Source organism: Penicillium expansum, assembly GCF_000769745.1.
Source record: "Penicillium expansum strain MD-8 chromosome Unknown contig127, whole genome shotgun sequence".
Taxonomy (NCBI): Eukaryota; Fungi; Ascomycota; class Eurotiomycetes; order Eurotiales; family Aspergillaceae; genus Penicillium; species Penicillium expansum.
The window spans coordinates 318520-335837 of NW_015971384.1; the positions used below are offsets into that span (position 1 = coordinate 318520).

The 17318-nt window shown below is 50.7% G+C and overlaps 4 protein-coding genes across 4 annotated transcripts; 2 read left to right on the forward strand and 2 right to left on the reverse strand.

Moving 5' to 3' along the window:
- Positions 1-112: 112 nt before the first annotated feature.
- Positions 113-5992, reverse strand: PEX2_039980 (putative gelsolin repeat protein; the record flags this gene model as incomplete). Its single annotated transcript, XM_016741273.1, has 3 exons — positions 113-365; positions 425-5735; positions 5836-5992. 3 exons carry the CDS (start codon positions 5990-5992, stop codon positions 113-115), a joined length of 5721 nt encoding a protein of 1906 aa, XP_016596767.1.
- A 910-nt stretch (positions 5993-6902) lies between these two features.
- On the reverse strand, positions 6903-7719 carry PEX2_039990 (Small GTPase superfamily, ARF/SAR type; the record flags this gene model as incomplete). Its single annotated transcript, XM_016741274.1, has 5 exons — positions 6903-7034; positions 7094-7389; positions 7436-7452; positions 7503-7613; positions 7661-7719. 5 exons carry the CDS (start codon positions 7717-7719, stop codon positions 6903-6905), a joined length of 615 nt encoding a protein of 204 aa, XP_016596768.1.
- Positions 7720-8923: 1204 nt separating this feature from the next.
- PEX2_040000 (GNAT family N-acetyltransferase) lies at positions 8924-10754 on the forward strand (the record flags this gene model as incomplete). Its single annotated transcript, XM_016741275.1, has 2 exons — positions 8924-10563; positions 10625-10754. 2 exons carry the CDS (start codon positions 8924-8926, stop codon positions 10752-10754), a joined length of 1770 nt encoding a protein of 589 aa, XP_016596769.1.
- A 562-nt stretch (positions 10755-11316) lies between these two features.
- On the forward strand, positions 11317-16796 carry drs1 (putative ATP-dependent RNA helicase DRS1; the record flags this gene model as incomplete). The annotated part of the gene is made up of 8 exons (XM_016741276.1): positions 11317-13086; positions 13140-13803; positions 14238-14298; positions 14378-14435; positions 14544-14891; positions 14956-15037; positions 15093-15879; positions 15935-16796. 8 exons carry the CDS (start codon positions 11317-11319, stop codon positions 16794-16796), a joined length of 4632 nt encoding a protein of 1543 aa, XP_016596770.1.
- Between the last annotated feature and the right edge of the window lie 522 nt (positions 16797-17318).

Sequence of the window (17318 nt, forward strand, 5' to 3'; positions counted from 1 at the left end):
GGCACAAGTACACAAGACTCCGAAATGCTCTGCAGATGTACAAAACCGAAATATGCACAAATTCAAAGTAGAAGCCCCCCACAAAGTCAAATAAAAAAACAAAAGTTCGCACTCAATTATCCTCTGGTGATCGAATCGCTTCGATAACAACATCCAGAGAGAACACGAAAGGCGCATGCTGGTTACGTGGGTTCCACTTGCGGAATGCGCTTTGGCATCGGTCGGGTACGCCGCCGAGAGCCACGAAACTTTTGGGGATGAATGGTCGGTCCTGGAGGGATGTGGCAAGGATACCATATTCGTGCGCGAAGACCACTGCAGAGGCAAAATCGGCAGACTTATGCGAGGCTTGGTCGCCGATAATACTGCGAGGGGAATTAGTGTCAGTTAAGTGGAGCGCATTTTGATAGGAGGTAATACTTACACGTAGATCTCAAAGAAGGTGTCCAGAACATATACGTCTTTCTCGGTAATGTCTCGATAGCAGAATGGCTCGATTTCTTGAACGCAATCGTTGGCCTTGACCACTGGTGAACCTGAGCCCGGACGGCGGATATTCCAGAAACGTGTTGGGGGGTTCAGTTCGTGATCGACCCGGAGGAGTCGCGTGCGGAAGTGGTTGTATTTCGGCTTGAGCCGCCAGTGATCTTGGCACATGTGCGATGCGGCCTCCCTAGGGCCTGCAAAGACATCAAAGAAATCCTCAGGTTCTTCGCCCTCGGCGACTTCTTCAAACTCTCCAGTCAGACCTAGGTCCATTCCGATAAGTCGGGCTGCACCGGTTTCTTCGGGTCCACTCCCTTTGCCCTTCCATAGGTAAAGTTTGCCAAAGGGAGCAGAGACAACGTAAGGGAAACCAGAGCAGAGATTGCGCAGTGAGTAGTCCACCTCATCGAAGGTCATCTCGCCTAAGTGTTTCCGGCCGCAAAGCATGTAGAGAGCCGATGAATTGTGGCGAGAGCTGGATCCCCGACGCGTGATCATGATTCCGCCGAGTGCTTGGATGAACCGTGTGGGCTCATTGCCTTGTCGAATCACCTGCAACTTAGAGCTATTCTCACGCGCGACTTTACGCGCGAACGGTTGTTCATTTTCTACCGAGGCTTCGGGGACATCGTCTCCACGCCAAAGGTATACTTCCGAAGTACTGCTTCGTCCGGACTCGAATGTGTGCACGCAGAGATACATACTGCCTTGGTATAGGATGTACTCCTGATGGGAAGGAAGTTCTTGACGTCTCCCGTCACCCGTGAGCTCCCAGATCTGTCGCTTCACGATCCTGATCTTTACATCGTCCGGCTTACGCATCAACATCAGCTGGGGATCAATGTCCATCCGGTTTCGAGCGTTGGGAAATGCCTTGAAGAAGCCCGCAATTACCTCACGTGCCTCACTAGCTTGCGCAACCAGTGATGGGGCAGACATCTTTCTTGAAAGTCTGCGCGGATCGGTTGGTTTGGGAAGCATAACATCACCGTCTTTAGGGGGTACTGGCGGGGAAGGGTGGCTCATGGGCCGTGAGACGGAACTGCGTGCTGACTCGACGATAACACCGGGGATGCTTTTCTGCCGACTCATTGGTGAGTCCATTTGGTTCTCTTTGTGACTTGTTCGGAGAGGGGATGGCGATGAGGACGCAAACCGGTTTTGCTGGCCCCATTGTGGCTTTGGTGTTACAGGCAAGGGGGACGTAGGAGGATCGGATTTCGGCGGGACAGGTGGTCCGCTTGATGGACTCACCTCTCCAGGGCTTTCGGGGTCCCTGGGTGTCGTCTCGAGATTGGCGGAGGGGAAAATGTCGAAATCCGTTGTTAGGGAACGGGTCTGAAGTGCTTGGGGGAATCCGCTTTGGGGCGTATCGCGCTCGGGGGTATCTTGGGGAGGAGTGTTCATCTCCGGAAGTTGCTCGGTGACTGGGCTGTCTGAACGGGAGTTTTTGATGTCAGGAACTGGGTTTTCATCAGGCTGCAACAGATACTCCGGATCGATGTCCAAGGATTCAACAGGGATTGTAGGAGTCTGGGACGGGGTGGCTTCAGAGCATGAAATAGCACCAACCTCCTTAGTATCATCCCGAGCGGACGGGGTCGAGACATCAGTTGTCTGGGGAAGTCGTCTCTTCGGGCCTCTGGCACGACCCTTTGTGATGTGCGTGAGAGGCGCAGATGGGGAAGCAGGGTCACTCTGCACTGAGACAGGTGTTGACTGCTGCTTCTTCGGTCCGTCGCCGACAGGCGCGCCACGAGAAAGTAGGCCAGCTAGCGCAGGGTTGATTCGTCCCGCCAACTTGCTTTTAGCTGCCAGACCTGGGGTCACAGTAGCCTCTGCGACAGGCGCCGGTGGCCATTGACGAACCGGGCGGAGTGCCTTGACTGAAGGCTCCTGCATCTTCACTATGCTGGGCTCGATTGGCGCCACGGCTTCACGAGTTTCCTCTAGGTCTGCTGAAGAGACCGCCCCGGGAATTTGTTTGTAGTCGCTCACCGCCGGGATTGCCTCTGGCTCCTCATCAATGGGGTCATCAGCAGGGAACGGTGACAATGGCTGTGATTCTTGGGATGCTCGCCAGGAACTGTTATCTTTCAAGGGCCAGCCCGGCTCATCATTGGCAGGAGATGGCGACAATGGTTGCGTTTCCTGAGAAACTCGGGATGTACCGATGCCTTTGAAAGATGAAGTCGGGGACGGCAATGGTTGCATTTCCTGAGAAGCTCGCGATGTACCGATGCCTTTGAAAGATGAAGTCGGGGACGGCAATGGTTGCATTTCCTGGGAAGCTCGCGATGTACCGATGCCTTTGAAAGATGAAGTTGGGGACGACAATGGGGGTCTGTCCTGCGAAGCTCGAGAATCAAAGCGTTTAGCGGGCAACATTGGCTCATCCACAGGCGGCTGCTTAAGGCTGTTTGCCCGTGTCATGTTTTGTCGCATAGCAATTGCTTCTGGTACGACCTCCGTCTGTTTTGGCGGCGCATCCTGCTCTCCAGCGGTATTCCGTCTGATGGACCCCCCGCCGGCTTTCATTTCATCTTTGCGTGACACAAGGCTCTTTCTAAATTCGTCGACTCGCTCAGTTTTCTTTGGTCCCCCAGTGTTGTTCAAAGCAGCTTTGCCTCGTAGGATATTGCCCTTAAGCTCATCAGGGGCGACGTAGTTGCGAGTTTCAGTCTTTTTGAGGCGCCCAAACACGTTTTTAAACTCCGGTTCTTTGTTGTCTCCATTATCTTTGACGACTTCTCGCTTCCGTAGATTTGCTCGAAAGTCCAGCACAGGAGATTGTGGCTTCGCCTTGGGTGAAATTGGCCCCCGCGAGGAGGTAGAGATGGAAAAGTTTGGTTTGGGGCTCAACGAGTCGGGAGGGTCCCTGCGAGTGGGAGTAGATTGAGGCTCAGACTCTTCAGCTGCAGGTAGTTCTTGCGATTCATTCTCAATTTTAGCGGGAGAGGCAGACTTAGTTTCCTCCGCCGGTTCGCCGCCTGATAGGGCATTGAGAGCTTCATCGACAGGCGATGGAGAAGCTGAAGTTTCCTCTTTTGTTTTTCCGGCGTCAGGGCTACCGAGAACCGACGGAGATTGTGGGACTATCTCCTTCAATTTGGCTTCGGGGGTTCCAGGGATCGAGGGACTAGAAATACTGGGTTTCTTGAATGAGAACTCTGAGGGAGATTCAGGAACGCTCTCCTTGGCAAGGCTAGGACTAGACACACTGGGCCTCTTGGGTGGGAATTCTGTCGGAAGCTCTGAGACAGAGTTCCTGTGGAGTGATGAGCCCGAGCTGATGGGCTTTTTGAAAGGGAATCCCGAGGGAGACTCGGGTGGGGTTTCTTTGAGCTTGCCTTCGGGGCTTCCGCCGGCTGACCCTCCAGCGGTACCAGGCCTCTTGAAAGGGAATTCTGAGGGAGTGTCTGAAGCGGAGTTCCTGTGCAGCGATGAACCCGAGATGCTTTGCTTTTTAAAGGGGAATCCAGACGGAGACTCAGGGACCGCCTCCTTCACAGGGCTCGCAGGAAGTGATGGGCCAGAGCCACCGATTTTCTTCAGAGGGAATCCCAATGGAGACTCAGGAACGACATCCTTGGTGGGGCTTGTAGGAAGCGATGGACCAGAACCACCGATTTTCTTCAGAGGGAATCCCAATGGAGACTCAGGAACAACATCCTTGGTGGGGCTTGTAGGAAGCGATGGACCAGAACCACCGATTTTCCTCAAAGGGAATCCCAATGGAGACTCAGGGAGACCATCCTTGATAGGGCTTGTAGGAAGCGATGGACCAGAGGCACCAGGTAGTTTGGTTTGAGTTCCAGGGGGGGGTGTTCGCATCAGCCCGAGAGGGGTGACTTCCTTGAAATTGTTGACTCGTCCCAAATCCACGCTACCTCGTGACTGCCGGTCTTTGGCCCAGTTGGGCTGCGAGGGGGGCCTTGTGGTTTGTCGTGGTAGCTCTGGTCGGTTGAGAGCACTCTCCAACCAAGAAGCCTTGTTGGGACTCCAGCGCCTGGGGTCCATTGTTTTCGAGACAAACGGACTCTGGGCGTCGCTGCCGTCAGCGGTAGCAGAGCTAGCAGAACGAGAGTGATTAGGTCGGAATGATTTTCCTGGGCTTTCAAAATTCACACTGTCTCTGTCCGCAGGTGTTGTTGGTCGCTCGGTTGTCTCGGTGGTTGCCTCGCTGTGACTGGAGCCTGGTCGTTGTAGGAGAGTTGAAGGTTCACGTCCAATTCGCCCAAGAGTTGGAGGGGTCATTTCACTCAAACTTGGACCTGCCACACTGCTGCGGTTCGACACAATGGAATTGGACCGCCCGAGCCCCTGCGGAGTTTGCGCACTCCACCTTTTTGACACACTATCTGATCTTCTCATCATAGCACTCTGAACAAAGCCTCCCAGGCCCTTGGTGGGCGAGGTTGACCGCGTTCGCTCTGGTGACATCCGCCGCTGGGTTGGAGAGGGCGACACAGATTCCTCAAAGGAGGAATCATTCTGTCGAGGCTCAAGCTTCGGAGTCTCTGACAGGTGCACTGGCGATCCCAACCCAGTGGCTGAAACCGATGATACAGAGAAGCGATGGCTCATGTTGCTATCGCGAGAACCGGTTCCCGGAGACGGCGATGATCTCTCTTCTAGTGCCTCGACTTTATCTAATTCAGTACTTGATTCTTCGCCCACTTCCGGCTCTTGATGCCCCGCACCCACGTCTGTTTGGCTATCCGTCTGTTCTTCCTTCTCACTGTGTGCTAACGACTCAGCCTCGCGGTTCGGTGATGGAGGGAGTACAGGGGCATCCTTCGAAGGCCTCGGGAACCCAAATTGGAGTCGAGATAGTGTATTCTCATCCGATGCCGTAGACAAATTTCTCAGGTGGCTTGCGCGAGTTGGGGAGCGAGTTGGGGATGTTGAGCCAGGTGACACGTTGAAATCCCGCGAGGAGGGGCGTTGCTGCCATGGCAAAGTCCCCGCGCGACTGCGGGACAATGGTGACCGTGTTCGCGAGGGAGAATCTATTCCGAAATCCGGGACCGATCCACGCCGCTTGTCTGTATTGGAGGCCTCCGTGTCTTGATTCGAATCCACGGCGCTCGGGATCGGGGGCTCAGGTCCTGGCGTTTGGGGCATCTGCGGTGTTGGCTCAAGGTGTTCCGGGGGGTCGATAGACCGGACACTGATAGATGAAGCGCTCAGTCGTGCAATATTGAGGGTGGATGAATCGTCGGTAAGGGCCAGTGATCGTGCACGCTCTGTTTTTGAGTCATTCGGATATCAGCACATTGTCGACCTGCAGCAGATGCTGTAACTGTGCAGACATTGCCTGCATCAAGGGGAATAGGGAATATGTACCAGCTCTCCGGGCTTGCCTTTCTTTCCGGCCCTGCAGGATCTCCTCCTCTAGTTTCTTGGTGCGCTCGTCGTCTTCCTTGTCGCGGCGCTCGCCTAGTTCTCGGATGCGCTGCAGGAAATCATTGACATCCTCGGAACTCTCGTTGGGAACAGCCATGATCTAGGACTCCTGGCGTTCATGCACGCCTCCTAGAATGAAACAAATGAGGGGGGAAGAGTTGTAAGAGAGGAAGAAGGGCTGTGTTCTCCGCCCTGTTTAAATTAAATCGGGACTGACGATGATCAACAAATTCATTGGCTCACAAATCATCTTTATTTTTTTCTTATACCTTTTTGATCTATGCTTTTTATGTTTTAACTATTATAAAAAAATTCTCTTCAATACACAATATAGACATAGATGCATTTAGAACCAAACCGGAATCCGTCACACATAAGAGTTGGAAGGTGTTGTTTACTCCCAGGTGGATGGGCCCCGCAGTTTTCCTCTCCGTTCCATGGATTTGCTCGTTCTTTCTGCTTCTTCTGGGTTTTTCTGGTTTTTCTGGTTTTTCTGGTTTGACTGGTTTGACTGGGTTTTCTGGGTTTTCTGGGTTTTCTGGGTTTTCCCTTATTTTCAGGGGTTAAACAGGGCAAACATACGGTGAATTCATGGTTGGGTCATATGTGACTATTTTTCAGTACTGGATATATCAATTTGTGCCTTGCATATGCTAGGTTGTACTCCGTACTCCATACAAGATAGATGAAATGAAACACACGTTACTTTTCTTAACTCTTTGTAAGTTTCTACTCTAGCCTATCGGATATAAGGAGCGTGGTTCCTTTGCCACTTTGAACATTTACGCCCTTTGGAACATGTAACCAGTATTATTAAAAGGTGTGTAGAACATGCACCGCATTGAATGGTTTTTAGAATATGACTAGCAGCACATGTTAGTTGAGATATAACGGGCGAGATACCATTTGACCAGATGAATATAGATCAGTCTAAAATTCAATCCGAGTAGATATCTGTGTTTTTCTCTTGATATCTATGCTTGCCTGGCCGATTTCCCCCGATTTCACTAGTAAAGGAACAGCCGGTCCTTGGCATCTTGTACCACCCATTCTAGACCTTCATTCAGATTCGTACCTGTCATTGCACTGCATGGCAAGATAGTCCACTTGTGTGTTTTGATTGAATCCAAGTCAAGACGCTGCAGAAACATCAGCCAAGTCCAGCAAACAGCCCGAATTTCAAAGAACTTAGACCTACTTCTCGAACCTCCTGCTCGCTCATGCAATGTTCCACGTCTGTCTTATTTAAAAATACCAGCAGACTAGCTCCCGTAAGGCGCTGGTGGAATACGGGTTCAGTTGACGCTCTCAAGATTTTGCGGATTGCGGGTGGGGACGTCATCCGTACCTCTTCAAGAAGCAGACCCGAGAGCTCCTGTCGACAATCGTCAACCCGGAGTCGATCTGTCGCATCGACAACCCAAACTAGCGTGTCGGTCTTTTCAAAATAATTTTTCCAGTAGGATCGGAGTGTTTTCTGTCCTCCAACATCCCCTAGTACTGTCAGCATGGGTCTCACCAAAGACCTAGGTCGGCTCACATATGTTGAGTTTGTATCTGCCCCAAGTTAGCAGAGCTCGAGATATTAACAAGCATGGAAAAATTACCCCATAAAGTCAATCGTCTTGATGATGAATCCTAGAGTCGGGCTGACTGTCGTCACATCTTCCTTCATAATTCGCTTGACGATGGTCGTCTTGCCGGCATTATCAAGACCCCTGCAATCATTAGCATCTCGGTCCGAACGACCAGCCAAAGTCCATACAGCATCAATATACGCATTTCTTTATCCTTTAAACGAGCTTTTCGAAGTATTGACAACATGGTTGCGAAAATATCCTGCTAGGTGTTTTTTGGGGGGGTAGTTGGAAAGGGAAAAATGCTGTCAGGCTCCAGATGGGGGTTTGATCGTATCTATGGATCGGCCAATACTATATTCCTCCCCGTTACTACAACGTGACTTACTATTCAGATATGTCCATTCGAACGCCATGTTGGTATGTATTATATATATTTTGATAGCTTGGATTTCCAAAACGCACTGTATCGGACTCGAGGCCACAGCATCGACTAGTAGCAACGTTGAAGACCCCAAATTTGAGGCTTGAAATCATCCTTGATTTAACATAGAAAATTCCTCTGCACAGTTTATGCTGTTTACCACCTTTGTATACACCCTAAAAGACCACGTGAAAGAAGCATCTGAAAACACTATCTGGAAAGACCATCGGGAAAGCATCTGAAAAGAACAAATAGAAAGAACGGAGGTTATGCTGTCACCTCAAAACTTTGGATCAGTTGTATTGGACTTTATCTCCTTGGCCTACCTAGGTCTATTCATATGTCTAGTATCTAGTACCTTTCGCGGCTGCAAAGCAATATTGGAATGAAGTCCTCTTAGCTGCTTCTTTGGATGAGATGGGAAAGCACATGTGCAATCGGATAGCAGGAAGTAGTGAGGATAACCTGAAGTTCAAATTTGAGAGAGAACACGTTCGGGGTTTCCCAGTCCCCCAACATTTATGACCCTGCCTCCTCCCCTCTCCCCTCTCCCCTCTTCTCTCTTCTCTCTCCCTCTTCACCTTTCCTGCTCTCATCTTCTCTCCCATCTTTCTCTCTCCAAACTTTCATCACTTCGTTCATTTACTTCCTCTTTCCACATATTCGTAGCAGACGTGCTTTACAGTTAAGTCTTGCTAGGGAACTGACTGCAACACATCCAACCATTCAGGTATGCTTGTCACCAACCATTTTGACACCACGTCATTTGAGCAACAAACACAAGGACACCCCACAGTTGACACACATGTGAAACAGGCACAGTTGCAAGCCCTGCCCCAAGTGTGTTCACATAGCGTCACAGCTGCTTCCTCGTTCGCCAAAATCATAGGTTAGTGAAGAAAAGCGAGAGGATGGCCCAGAACAGACCAAAGAAACATTATGACAGCGATGTTCGAGAATCCCAGCTGACTTGATGGTATCTACTAGAAACTCTCATTCAATTCCTTGTGACGTAGGTCACATCACAATGGCAGAAGAAATTGAAATATCTTTGCCATTCCGTGGTAGGAATGCCGTCTACCGAAAGCCGCCTAACAAGTTCGACAAGCAAAAATCGATGGTGGTCCCAAATAGCTCTAGTTCGGCTTCAGCCATGCTTCATGCGTTGGAATCCATGAATGAGATGGAAAGAAACAAACTGATCCAGAGCATAGAGAATCTGAGCTGGACACAAACTTGGGATTTGACCAAACAGTTTGACAAACAGAGGAGAGAGAAGATGCCTGCACAACAGCCTCTGTTTGGCATGGAAAACGAGAGTCACTCCTGCCCTGAGATGCTTCCTGCAGCGAGGGATGGACCTGGGGTTGATCTGAACAGCAGTGTCTATGAATTGCTCGCAAAACCTAGGACTGTCGAAGGAGTTGAGGAACCTGAGCCATGGGCAACAGCTGACCCACCCGACTTTATTCCTAACGATGGATATGAAGAAATCGGAAAGACGGTCAAATGTTCCAATAATGTGGAGTTTCGGACCCAGCGGGATGCCCGACACAAAATCCAAGTAAAGGCATACACAAAATCTCGCCGTATCTTCCCAATCGTCCAGAATGACATTCTCACGTTCACATCGGAATATCACAACTCTGGTCACGAGCCTGAGAGTGACTGGACTTTGGACATCCAAGAAGGAGACGATCTGTGGCACGAACTCAAACACAGAATTTCATCGTTTGATCTTCCAAACAGAACCGTCAGGAACCAATTTCGCAGCTGGTGGGATCAGCTTCCGGCAGGACACCAAGTCGATATCTATCATGTTGCCTTCTTTGATGGAACCGCGATGCCCGATGGACAGTCTTCTATGTTTCTGCCCGACACCAAGCATATCCCCACCCCTAGGAATATGAAAGACGAATTGACACGCCTGCATTGGCACGAGACATCGGAAGGTTACGTATACAACCTCGGGAAGATCAACAAAAAGCGAAAGAAGAAGGAACTTGAACAACAAGAGCACTTGCGTCGCACCGCGGATTACCGTGCTTGGCTAGAATTACCACCGGATTCTAAAATTGTTCCACCTGGCATCTATCTGCGTCCTGCGGAACAGTGCGATGCTTCTTCTATTCTTGAAATCATGAACTGGTATGCACAAAACTCAGCTTTGAGCAGTGAAACCCGATCTATGGAGGCAAATGACATTGGGGAGCTTCTGCAATTTTGCCGAGACAACCACTTCCCCTTCGTCGTTGCTGCCCGACGTCCACCAGAGCGCTTGTGTCGCAACCAGATCGACCCTGTGGTTGGCTACGCCTATGTCGAATTCCATCGGCACGGCAAAAGCGCTGATAAGCACATGGGTGAGCTGCATGTTTTCGTCCAAGAGGGCAGCAAGAAGCAGCACATTGGACGGGCACTTGTCGATATGGTCCTCTCTTGTTTTGATGTGACCTCTGGAAAAAGCAAGGATTATGAGTTTGACCAAACTGGTACAGTGCAGTATCGTGCTGGTTATGGCCGTCCCCTCACAGCAATTGTTTGTGCCATTGCAACATCCCCGGAGGCCCAGGAGGAGCATGACTGGATCAAGAAGTGGTTGGAGAGGGAGTTTGGCTTTCAGGAAAAGTGCGTATTCGAGAATGCGAGAGTGAAGAGTGGCAAGAGGTATGTCTTGTCATTTCTTTTCACTTTCATCTTGGATTGTATTGCTGACGCATATTCTTAGTTATGACCTTCGGTACATGGCTCGTCCAATGGGGGCCCCACATTTGAGCAACGGGGTCAAGGGCCAACCTCAGGTTCAAGCCCATCCCCAGGGGAGTAGTACCCAGTCTACGATACTCAATTACCTCTGATGAGTCTGTGAATGAATGGTGTGGAGACTGTGGACGGAAATGATCTTCGGAAAATCTGGCGGCGGGGAGAGAAGAACAGTTTAGAAGGAAAAAGGAAAAAAAAGTTGAAAACAAAATGAGACTAATATGACGGACAAGTGGTCTGTATCCAGGATTTTAGATCCAGGATGTCTCGCCAGAAAAAAAGGATGATGTGTTGAACGGGCATACGGGGGATATTGAGCAAAGAGGAAATGCCTACATAGGTAGGTAGCTAATGAAAATGTATGATTATAGTAATTCTTTCTTAACAATCACCTTGGAATAGGATGTAATATTCGAAGCAGCCTTGGAGTAGAGCTGGTGACAATCGGGCATCTCGAAGCGGATTGATTATGTCATCGGAAATTTTCTTGTCACCGCCCGGGGAACTTTTTTTTGCATGTTGATCCATTTCTTCTCGGCGAGATTGAGTTGCTTGCACAGTGTTCGGGGGTCTTAGTTTTTCTACTGAGACTGTTTGAGAGAGTGTGGAAGACATCCAGCTACCAAATACACACTGGAATTTGCGCTAGCCTCCAAAATGGCTCCTCAATCGGCAAAGCGGAGTTCCGCCAAAGACGATGATTTCGTATTCACGCTGTCCGATGACGAGAACGAAACCCGTTTCGAAGAAGAAGATGACGACAACGAGATGCAGGGCGATAATGCGCCAGCAGCAGACAACAAAAAGCGCAAGCGCGAGGTCGAAGCCGTCAAGCCTAAGAACAAGAAGCAGAAGCAGCTGGAAAAGCAGCAATTGAAAAACGCCAAGAAGAACAAGAAGAACGCCGAGCCTGCACCCGCACCCGAGTCGGAAGAGGAAGAGGAGGAGGACGATGATGCTGCAGCGGATGCAACAGAAGATGACGGCGTCTTAAATCCCGAGTTCGAGTTCGATGTCGGCGGTATCGCGAACCGTGGTGTCACCGAAGGCTTTGATGGCTGGGGTATTGATGACAACGAGAAGAAGCGCTCCGGCGATAAGAAGGCTGTCGATATTGACGACATCATTGAGCGGAGGCAGGCCAAGAAGGATGAGGCTGCTGCTAAGAAGCAGAAGAAGAAGGCAGCCGAGAAGGAAGAGAGCGCCAGCGCATCTGAAGACGAGGCTGCATCGGGAGACGAAATGCCAGTTGACTTCGAGGACGATGAGCTCATGGCTGACGACGCCTTCGGCATGGGTGCGGACGGCGAGGAAGAGAGTGATGCTGAGGGCCCCGAGCCTGGCTCTGGGGATGAAGACGAGGAGGACGATGAGGATAAGGATGACAATGAAGATTCCGATGACGATGCCGCATCTGACAACGACTCTGTCGCCACACCCGTTGGTCACCCCGATGACATGGGCTCAGACCGGGAGTCCGATGTAGAAAGCGAGGTGGACGAGGAGGAGGCAGAGAAGCGCAAAGCGTTCTTTGCTCCCGAAGAAAAGGTCGACACCAAGGCCAACATGGCTAAGATGACTTTCCAAGAATTCAATCTTTCCCGCCCCATCCTTCGCGGTCTCGCCGCCGTTGGATTCACAGACCCGACTCCTATCCAACGCAAAGCGATTCCCGTTGCTCTGCTGGGTAAGGATATCGTCGGTAGTGCTGTGACTGGTTCAGGAAAGACCGCTGCCTTCATTGTGCCTATTCTCGAGCGTCTCCTCTTCCGTCCCCGGAAGGTCCCTACAAGTCGTGTTGTGGTTCTGATGCCCACTCGTGAGTTGGCTGTTCAGTGTTACAATGTTTCCGTAAAACTGGCCACCTTCACAGACGTCACATTCTGTCAATTGGTAGGTGGTTTCAGTCTTCGCGAGCAGGAGAATGTGCTCAAGAAGCGCCCCGATGTCATCATTGCCACTCCCGGTCGTTTCATTGATCACATGCGCAACTCCCCCAGTTTCACAGTCGATACCCTGGAGATTCTGGTTCTTGATGAGGCCGATCGTATGCTTGAGGACGGTTTCGCCGATGAGTTGAACGAGATTCTCACCACAATTCCCAAATCTCGCCAGACTATGCTGTTCTCTGCGACCATGACAGACTCAATTGACAAGCTTATTCGTGTCGGCATGAACCGCCCAATGCGCTTGATGGTTGATGCCAAGAAGAACACTGTATCCACCCTTATTCAAGAGTTCGTGCGTCTCCGTCCCGGACGAGAGGACAAGCGTCTCGGTTACCTTTTGTACCTGTGCAAAGAGGCCTACTCAAAGCGTGTTATTATCTTCTTCCGACAGAAGAAGGAAGCTCACCGCGTTCGTATCATTTTCGGCCTACTGGGATTGAAGGCAGCAGAGCTCCACGGTAGTCTGAGCCAAGAACAGGTATGTTAAAACAACTCTTGTCCTAGGTATACAAAAACTAATCTCCCATGCAGCGTATCAAATCCGTCGAAAACTTCCGAGATGGCAAGGTTGCCTTCCTTCTCGCTACCGACGTTGCGTCTCGTGGTCTGGATATCAAGGGTGTCGAGACCGTCATTAACTACGAGGCTCCCCAGAGCCATGAGATCTACCTGCATCGTGTTGGACGTACAGCCCGTGCTGGCCGCTCCGGTCGTGCGTGCACAATTGCTGCTGAGCCCGACCGCAAGGTCGTCAAACTTGCCGTCCGCGCAGGCAAGGCTCAAGGCGCCAAGATTGTCAGCCGTGTGGTCGAGCAAGCCATTGCAGACAGCTGGGCACAAAAGGCGGAGGATATGGCCGACGAGGTCGCCGAGGTTTTGCAAGAGGAGAAGACCGAGAAGCAGTTCTCTCAAGCCGAGATGCAATTCACCAAGGGTGAGAATCTCATGAAGCATGGCAACGAGATCATGTCACGACCGAAGCGGACGTGGTTCGAGACCGAGAAGGACAAGAAGGTCGCTCGCAAGCTGGGCGCCGTTGAATTGAACGGTCCCGCTACCAAGAAGAGCAATGTCAAACTTAGCAACAAGGACAAGAAGCGTCTCGATGATGCGCAGATGAGACACGATGGTAATCTCGGGTGGAAGAAGGGCAAGGGTGATGCGGAGTCTGCTAAAGACCCCAAGAAGGGCAAGGGTAAGGGCAAGGGCCCGGGTTTCAAGAAAGGGAGGAAATAAGGGATCTATGAATCGTGTATACAATTGAATACCATGCAAATAGCATTTGAAGCATATCTAATTGTCTTTACCAGGTGAATATGTAGAATATGTAACTATCAAACCTATACAACATTGAACCTATGTATCCTCAGGGCTAGTGATATCACCTCAGGTGGGGCCTAGATCACTTCCGAGGTCCCAAATCTCCAAATCTCCCACCAATGAAAGTCTTCGGCCTACTCCAACTTGAGCTCAAGCTGATTCGACGTCAATACTATTTCATCTCATAAGGCTTAATCCCCGCGCCCCACGTAGGGGCCAAAAATCTTCTCCTAGTTTTATTTTTATCTTTTCTTTCTTTCATTTTGACATTTTGGGGGATATATCTTGACAAATTGGGACCTTGAAAAGGCGACTCCTGGAATGGCCGAGCCTCCCAAGACCAGTCTGCCCCGGAAGAGCGCCTTCTCATGTGAGGCCTGTCGCAAACGCAAGGTGCATGCGGATCCCCTCGGACGAAGCCCGAGATTTCCGAGCTAACTACTCACCAGGTTAAATGTAACGGCGCTAGTCCGTCGTGTTCGCGATGCGCCGCGCGCAACGAGCAGTGTGTGTATAGCTTGTCAGTCGATCCCCCTCTTTATGCTATTATATCATCGCAGTTGCTAATACTATTTCCTCTCCCAAAGAGCCCCGACGTTATCGTACACGAAACAGCTTGAGGCGCGTGTCGCGCAGTTGGAGGATGCCTTATCGAAGCGCGGGGAGGGGGAAGAGGTGCGGAAGACAAGATCGCCGTCGTCGGCTGAGTCTAGCTCGAGCGGACCGAAGATAAAGATCGATCCCGATACTGAAGACCTCACCCGGGCATTTGATGGTCTCAATGTGGAAAATGACGGTCGCGTTTCATTTCACGGGCCGACTAGTTTGTTCCAGCTGCCTAGTGGGGTGGCGAGTGAAACAGCGTCGACTTCGCATTACGTGCAGGAATTGGAGGGTCGCAAAGAGCGGCTTGTTAATAGTGCATGGCGGGAAAGGGCGTTCGAGCAAATGGCTGCTATGCCGGTATGGATCCTGGTGGATTGGATTGTTTGAAGGTTACGACGCGTATGCTAAAACACCCCTGCAGGAGCCTTTCCAGTATCTTCTCGACTCGCATTGGTGCTGGATCCAGCCGCTGTGGAATTTCGTCTACCGTCCTGCATTTACACGTATGTTCGATTTTGTCATTTCAGACGACATGTGTCACTAAACTTTCCTCAATAGGTGATATGAAAATCAATGGGGCTTATTACTCGGACGTTTTATTAAACGCCATTCTTTCTCACTCGGTGCGCTGGTGCAAAGCGGAGCCTCAGGTTGGTCCTCTTCTAGACTCCTATGACGGCGGTGCACAATTCTCCCATCGCGCATTGACTGGGGTGTTCGACTCTCTCAAAGTTGGTTATGCAGGCATCCCTACCATTCAGACATTACTCCTTCTCAGTGCCCAGGAATGCGGTCGTGGAAATCGGACGCAAGCTTGGCTATACAGTGGCATGGCCTTCCGGTTGCTGGACGACTTGGGTATATCCATCGACAGCCGGAAATATTCAGGATCTGCTCATCTGAGTGATGAGGATATTGAAATACGCAATCGTCTATTTTGGAGTTGCTATTTCTGGGATAAGGTGGTTTCATTGTACTTCGGCCGCGCGCCCACGATGCAGCACTCTCGCGTTAGTCCACCACGCATGATTCTCGATGACACCGCTGAGATCGAAATATGGACACCTCATGGGGTGAGCTTCACCGACGGTGCTCACTATCCACCGACACAGGCGCATTCAACGTCGTGTTTCATGAAAATGTGCGGTCTAGCGGAAATCTTGAACCAGATTCTGATTCACATATACGACCCAATCCGCCGAAGTACGGACTCGGAGTTCTTTGACTGCGTTCAGGAACAGGCCAAGAATTTGGCTGACTGGTGGGATGAGCTACCGGACTTCTTGAAATTGGCAGCGATAGACCTTCCTCCATATTCACCACCGAGCCATATCGTGATTCTGAAGTATGTGCTCAATCCAGCATATATTGATACGCGGTGCTAACTCAACTTTCTCTAGCTGTTTATATCATACTATCAACATCCTTCTCCATCGACCAATTCTCTGCTCTAGGGAGCTGCTCAAAGCCCACCCCGAGGCACAAGACTCGAACCATCTTGTGCAGTGCATGGCATCAGCAACATCAATCCTATCTCTCTTCGATCTATACCGCCGTACATTTGGCGACAGCCACGTCGTCCTCTCTCTCGCATACAGCATCTATACAGCAGCATCGATCTTCCTGCTCGAGATCCAAGCCCTGAAGTACGCCGCACCGGGAACACTAGACAAACTCAAGTTCTGTATTTTCGCCCTTGAGAGAGTCAAAGCCGCCAACCCCGTTATCACAACAGCGCTCAGTCTCATATCTCTGGAGCTCCAAAGACTCCAAATCAACATCCACGGGCCCATGCCGGCTCCCATTCCTGAGACTGAACAGGAACACCCCCAACATCACCAATCCCCCCCTCAACGCCACCCACATCCCCAGCACCCCCACCAAAGCCAGTCCCCGTCAGTAGGCAGCAGCAGATCCCGCCACGTCTCTCCAGGCCAGCATCACCACCACCAACCACAAGCATCGATAGCCACACAATCCCAAACCACCGGCCCCGAAAACCCGTCCATGGTAGGAACCTACAGTACCTTCCAGCATCCAGGAGCAGGTTTCAACATCCCGCACTCGGGCGACATGCCCCAGCTGCCCCCCACGCACTTGCTGGGCGGGATACCAAACGCCGTTATGACGATGGATGACCCCGGGTCCTACGAAATTGCACCTGAGGTATATGAGGCATTCTCGTATGCGCAGCCGATCACAACGAACATGACGCCAATGACGCCTGTCTTTGAGCAGGGCTGGGGTGGTCCTTCTCAATGATCTTGTATAACGTCACTCTGTCCTGGTTTGGAAGCTGGTTCTTTTTTTCCACTCTCTCTTCTTGCTCGCAGACTTGGTTCTGTTCCATGATTCCCAAATGCACATAACTAGCAGCCTGTCATGATCAGGGCCAATCTGAGGTAGATATATTGCTCTAGCAGCTAATGATAGAACCACATGTATTCTCGGGTGTAAATCCATATTTCAAGTACTGGGAAGAGAAGCCATCTCTACGGCTTCCAAGGTTATTGCTATAGAAGTCAGGCTGCAACGCACCTTCCTCATGCTCGACTTCAACAACAACGAGTATGACGTATGATAATGCCCATACCGAGGTGATTTTCCCGAGACGAGCTCCCGTGAGTACGGGCAACTAAGTATGCCACCGGTTCATAGCTCTCTCATTGGTTAATATTGCCAAGCAATAACTTAGGTAGATCCACTCAACCTTAAGAAGGTACTATGTTCAAAGTATAGTAACGTATTTCACCCCATTGCTGGACACACCCCATAGCTGGACAC